Source organism: Petromyzon marinus, unplaced genomic scaffold (assembly GCF_048934315.1).
Source record: "Petromyzon marinus isolate PM22_M1 ecotype Great Lakes invasive population unplaced genomic scaffold, UKy_Petmar_22M1.pri1.0 PM_G_Scaffold_184, whole genome shotgun sequence".
Classification (NCBI taxonomy): domain Eukaryota; kingdom Metazoa; phylum Chordata; class Hyperoartia; order Petromyzontiformes; family Petromyzontidae; genus Petromyzon; species Petromyzon marinus.
In genome coordinates, this window is record NW_027422744.1 from 63293 (window position 1) to 70066 (window position 6774).

The following is a 6774-nucleotide window of genomic DNA, read 5'->3' on the forward strand; positions in this document are numbered from 1 at the left end:
TGTAAAGTTATGTAGACAGAAAATAACAATAACAGATAATACAATTACATTAAATAAAGACCACTTGTGTTGCAATCAAAACGTGAGTTTTTTTTTGCTTCATTTACTATTTTTTATTGTTATTTTTATTTCATTTTCTATCTACGTGACTTTACCGAAAGAACCAAGAATATCAATTCCTGCAGTCACCAAAGTTTTAAGTCAAAACATTCACACACATTGACAAAGCCTCACCTTGTGTTGTTGTGGGCAGGTCGCTTCTGATAACAAGAGCGGTATAGCAGCTCAAGCGGGCTTGGCCTGCTAACAAAAGAAGATAAAAACTGCGTGAATATTTACAATAAAACAAAGTTACAAAGTGGCGAGCCGGGTGAAGACAAATTAAACTTAAGCGAGATAATTAAAGTGAACGCAATCAGGCGAGGGCAGGAGGCAAGGCCCGCGTGGCTAGGCCCCGCGTTGTAAAGTTCCAACCTGGACATCGATTCCCATGCTCGCTGCTACTCAACTGACATCCCTACAAGAGAGAGCGAGGCTCTACCTTGGTAAACAACAACCACCACCACAACCACCACCACCACGATGAGAATTTCTCACCTCGGATTTCAATGCAAGCACACACGGCAGCTTCAGTTACCTCGCGACAGCAGGAAGTAGTATGACGTCACTTCCCTCCCACGAGCGGCTCTCTTACTGAATAAATTATGTTAATGAAGCTGGACCCTACGTCGAGGGATGGGGGCGGGGGCGCTGAACCCGTCGCAATAAACTCGCGACGGCTTTAACAAACACATTATGTTAATGAGCCACCAGTCACTGGGCGTAGCTGTACCCAAATAAGGATTGCCACTGGAACGATATCGGCAGTGACCCAAGCGGAGGGTACGTCACGCACAAGAGCACGGTGGACGGGGGAGGGCTGAATACCTTGGTGACATGACGTCACTAGCGAGGTACACCTCACCCTGGCGTTTCACGCCGATGAGGTAATGCAGAGTGGTGACGTCACAGAGTTGGAGTTTAAGTTGATTTAGATTCATTTTCCATTGCTCCCTTCCTTGGGTGTGTGAGCCCAGCTACAACAACGTGGACATTATTGTGTATACACTGTGTGTGTGTACACTGTGTGTGTACACTGTGTGTGTGTACACTGTGTGTGTGTACACACTGTGTGTATACACTGTGTGTACACTGTGTGTATACTGTGTGTACAGTGTGTGTACACTGTGTGTACAGTGTGTACACTGTGTGTGTACACTGTGTGTATACTGTGTGTGCACACTGTGTGTGTACACTGTGTGTGTCCGCATTGAACCGAATCCCCGGCAAGGCCATCTACTTAATGACGAGAGAAAATTCACACGAAATGTCCTTTTCAATAGAGTCATCCAGATGTAAATTGATGCAAGCTTTTAATGAAGAAATAAAATCATCTAATTCAAAACACAACACAATTCAAAGATGCTTCATTTTAAAACTTCAAAACGGAGCATGGGGTACTTGCGTGAATGCGTCCTTCGTGTGCAAATGTTGTGACTTTCCTGGCCTGAAGGCCGTCAATGTGTTGGACCATTATTGGTGCACAGCGTCTCAACAACAGCAGTGGGGTTTGCTTCAACCGATGGTTACGAACATCCAGACGTGAATCAGCAAGGTGCATTTATAGTCCTAGTTAGACAAAATCTACGTCAACACGTAAGACAAAACTATAATTCGTGTTGTAGAGAATGTACCTCCTCCTATACGTGTAACTTTCAAGTGGTATGCCTTGTAACTGATGAATGATCCGGGCGTGCTCCCTATTTCAAAGACGATGAGTTGCTCCAGAGGCAGACGCTTCGTGAAACACAAAAGTACCCTTTGACCTGTATCACAAGAACAACGGGTCTCACCTGAGTTCTCTGTACAGGTTACTTCCAAACACACACACTTTGTCCTAACATCACTTATTCAATGTGTGACCCTCAGACAAAATGTTACATGTACGCGCAGTCAGACAAGTATTAATTCTAAATCATTGACGGGCATATTAACATTGAATTACTGCAGCGAAATTGACTGCATCAGGTTACATCGTATTAACAAGAAGTTATTTTAAAAATACGCACCGCCTGCTTAACAGTGTATGTACACCGTACTATTGCAGTGTCATTCAAAACGAGTAGGCCATTGCATGCTGGCATCTGGGTCAAAATGTAGCAAATTCTAAACATTAGCTACAAATAATAGATCACGGAGTGTAGATCGCAACACAAGCAATCGTCATCAGGTGGGACAACCACAGCAGCAAGAAGACAAAACTGCTGAAATAGGCGCCTACTACTTCAGCGTCTTCTTCTTGCTGTGGTTGTCCCACCTGATGACGATTGCTTGTGTTGTGATCTAAACGCCGTGGTCTGTTATGTTTCTACCCACGTGATGACTTTACAGAAATAACGAGAGTGTGGATTCCTGCAGTCACAAAAGCTTCGAATCAAGATTGCCGACATACTACACAACCTAGATGATGCATCAATCATCGCCCCCTACTGACAGGCTCTTGCCCACATGCAGGCCGGTGCAGGGCCACCACTCCGAGCCGCACAGGGGCAGCTGGTACTTGGGGATGCTCTTCGAGCGTCTCAGAGGAGATACAAAACTCCGAGTTGCCGAGGCGATTAAGCGAGCAAAGCGTAAAAGCAATTATCATGAGAACATCGTGAATGCTTGGGAGCTTATTGGCTCTCGCTCCTGGTGAGAGATTGACCCAACCCACAGGTCCACAAAGACTGGCCACTCTTACTCTGCAGGTTGAATCTAGGAATTGAGTGTTCAACTTCAAATTCTTGTCATTAAAGGCCTGTGACAAAGGTGCATCTATTGTAGCGACATCGTCTCTGGCTTACACATCTACCGGGTCTCCACTTGACGTTGTATTGTCTAGGAGAAACTCCACCCACACTTCCACAAACTGCTGGGAGTTGCCTCGCTCTGCCTCACAGTCAGAATTCACCCCCTGCTTGACATCAATATGAAGGTCCGATTTTAGAGTTGAATCTTCATCTTCACATTTCACCTATACTTCTTCGCTATTCACCATCACTTCTTCCTTCTTCACCATCACTTCTTCCCTCTTCACCATCACCTCTTCATATTTCACCTTGATACCTTGAAAAGTGTCCAAGCTGGGATTTTCTTCCGGTTCGTGTTTCATGAGGGATGGGCTTATAGTGGCACTTTGACTTTCACAAGCTGATTTCAGACTCCACTCCTTGCAGATCTTCTGATGCGTCCGTGTTCTCTGGTGTACTTGAAGATTTTATGAATGTGCAAACGCCTTCCTGCAGAATGCACCTGAAGGGTTTCTCTCCCGTGTGTGTTCTCTGGTGTACTTCAAGATGTGATGACTGTGCAAACATCATCCCACACAGAGTGTACCTCAAGAGTTTCTCTCCTGTGTGTGTTCTCTGGTGTGTTACAAGAGCAGATGACTGTGCAAAGGCCTTCCCACACACACTGCACTTGAAGGGTTTCTCTCCTGTGTGTGTTCTCTGGTGTACTTTAAGATGTGGTGACTGTGAAAACGCCTTCCCGCACAGAGTGCACTTGAAGGGTTTCTCTCCCGTGTGTGTTCTCTGGTGTACTTGAAGATGTGGTGACTGTGCAAACATCATCCCGCATAAAATGCACCTGAAGGGTTTCTCTCCTGTGTGTATTTTCTGGTGTTTTTTAAGAACAGATGACAGTGAAAATGCCTTCCCACACACAGTGCACTTGAATGGTTTCTCTCCTGTGTGTGTTCTCTGGTGTTTTTTAAGAACAGTTGACTGTGAAAATGCCTTCCCACACACAGTACACTTGAAGGGTTTCTCTCCCGTGTGTGTTCTCTGGTGTTCTTTAAGAACGGATGACCGTGAAAACGCCTTCCCACACACACTGCACTTGAAAGGTTTCTCTCCTGTGTGAGTTCTCTGGTGCCGTGTGAAATCTCCAGTACGATCCGTGCTGTATGCACACCGGTCGCATTGGAGCCTTGCCCTATCGAGCTGCGCTGCGTGCATTTGCTCCATCAGACCAATTCTGCGGAGGAAGCGTCAGAGGAAGCGTCAGAGGAAGCGTCAGCTGCAGACAGAAAAAAATAATATCCACACCATCTACACGACAGTATCGAGGCACAGAGGAATGCATATATAGTCACATGTGACTTACACGTCTATACTTATTCATATATTCATGATGTAGTGAAAAAGTGTCCCAAATTCATCACAGGGCTGTTATGGCACACAATGAGAGGGCAAATGGTAATAAACATGCCGGGAAGCCCTCGTATCTTCAAAATGAATGTTCACCCAAAACTCCGAGCACACAATTTAAGCTGTCTGGCTGCAAAAGGAATATTTATGAAAGCTCAATTCAGCTGACATAGCAGAGGGTGTTGAAAACAATACTATTTGTGTTAAGCAGAAATTCATAAATTAATGTTAAATCGCAACTTAGAGGTGTGAATCCAGGCTCAGATGTCCTTAAATGCTGGGATGAACAGTTCCGACTTCAGCTGAATGTGTGTGCTGTGTTAACTTCCTGTTTCCATTCTTACAAAGAGTTCCAGAGGAAAACAAAAGTAAACTACTGTTATGATATAACCTCCGTGTTCAACAGAGTTAATAGACGTTACTGCAAACACAAACTGTACACTGTCACCGGGTAAACAGGCGGTGGCGTGTTTAGAATCACGCCTGGCCACCTTCATCTGCTTGGCATGAATGCTTCCTCACTACACCAAGTAATTGAGGATCAACGAACATAACCGAGGCTAACTGGAGTTGGCGTGTCTCTCTCCGTGGTGAGATGTTAACTACCTCACCTGGTATACAGGAAGTCGTGGGTTCGATCCCGACCCTGATGCCTGCTGTATAGTTGGAGTTTGCGTGTCTCTCCGCTGAGCATCTTTGACCGATAGAGATTGACACACGTATTCTTGTTTCTTTCGGTAAAGTTACGTAGATAGAAAATAACAATAACAGATTATACAATTACATTAAATAAAGACCACTTGTGTTGCGATCAAAAAGTGAGTTTATTTGCTTTATTTACAATTTTTATTTATTTTCATTATGTTATTTTAATTTTATTTCCTATCTACGTGACTTTACCGAAAGAACCAAGAATATTAATTCCTGCAGTCACCAAAGTTTTAAGTCAAAACATTCACACACGTTGACAAAGCCTCACCTTGTGTTGTTGTGGGCAGGTCGCTTCTGATAACAAGAGTGGTATAGCAGCTCAAGCGGGCTTGGCCTGCTAACAAAAGAAAATAAAAACTGCGTGAATATTGACAATAAAACAAAGTTACAAAGTGGCGAGCCGGGTGAAGACAAATTAAACTTAAGCGAGATAATTAAAGTAAATGCAATCAGGCGAGGGCAGGAGGCAAGGCCCCGCGTGGCTAGGCCCCACGTTGTAAAGTTCCAACCTGGACATCGATTCCCATGCTCGCTGCTACTCAACTGACATCCCTACGAGAGAGAGAGGCTCTACCTTGGTAAACAACAACAACCACCACCACCACAACGATGAGAATTTCTCACCTCGGATTTCAGTGCAAGCGCGCACACGGCAGCTTCCTGTTACCTCGCGACAGCAGGAAGTAGTATGACGTCACTTCCCCCCCACGAGCGGCTCTCCAAATGAATAAATTATGTTAATGAAGCCGGCCCATATGTCGAAGGATGGGGGCGTGGGCGCTGAACCCGTCGAAATAAACTCGCGACGGCTTTAACGGCAACATTATGTTAATGAGCCACCAGTCACTGGGCGTAGCTTTGCCCAAATAAGGATTGCCACTGGACCGATAACGGCAGTGACCCAAGCGGAGGTGACGTCACGCTCAAGAGCGTGGTGGACGGGGGAATACCTTGGTGACATGACGTCACTAGCGAGGTACACCTCCCCCTGGCGTTTCACGCCGATGAAGTAATGCAGGGTGGTGACGTCACAGAGCGGGATTGGAGTTCAAGTTGATTTAGATTCATTTTCCATTGCTCCCTCCCTTGGGTGCGTGAGCTCAGCAACAACAACGTGGACATTATTGTGTATACTCTGTGTGTGTGTACACTGTGTGTATACACTGTGTGTCTGTGTATACTGTGTGTGTGTGTACACTGTGTGTGTACACCGTGTGTGTGTACACTGTGTATACACTGTGTGTGTACACTGTGTGTGTGTGTACACTGTGTGTGTACACTGTGTGTGTGTATACTGTGTGTGTGTGTACACTGTGTGTGTGTGTGTACAGTGTGTGTGTGTACACTTCTAGATTTAAAGCTTTCGTGACTGCAAGGATCCATCCTCTTTGGTTCTATTGGGTAAAGTCACGTAGGTCAAAGACGTTGTACTGTCCCCTGACGATATCCTTGTCAGCTTCGATGTGGTCTCTTTGTTCACCAAGGTCCCAGTACCTGATACCATTGAAATAATTGAAAATTTGGTCCAACATGGACTAGACCCCGACACACCTGCACTGGTTAGGCACTGCCTCAACAATACCTACTTTACTTGGAATGGCTCCTTCTACAAACAAAATGAGGGTACCCCCATGGGATCTCCCTTATCACCAATGATAGCCAATATATTCATGGAGAAATTTGAATCAGACGCCATCCAGACTTCCACCCTCAGACCTTCCCTGTGGAAGAGATATGTGGATGACACTTTCGTGATTTGGCCACATGGCCTCCCAGCTCTGAACCTTTTCCTACACTACATCAATTCCAAACATCCCGCCATCAAATTCAC

General features: G+C 45.3%; 1 protein-coding gene across 1 annotated transcript; it reads right to left on the minus strand.

Annotated features, from left to right (window-relative positions):
• Positions 1-1570: 1570 nt before the first annotated feature.
• LOC142912073 (uncharacterized) lies at positions 1571-5130 on the minus strand. The gene is made up of 2 exons (XM_076060367.1): positions 4844-5130; positions 1571-4059 (listed from the first exon to the last, which is right to left on the minus strand). The coding sequence occupies exons 1-2, from the start codon at positions 4924-4926 to the stop codon at positions 3225-3227; spliced, it is 918 nt and encodes a 305-aa protein (XP_075916482.1). The 5' UTR covers positions 4927-5130; the 3' UTR covers positions 1571-3224.
• Positions 5131-6774: the final 1644 nt, after the last annotated feature.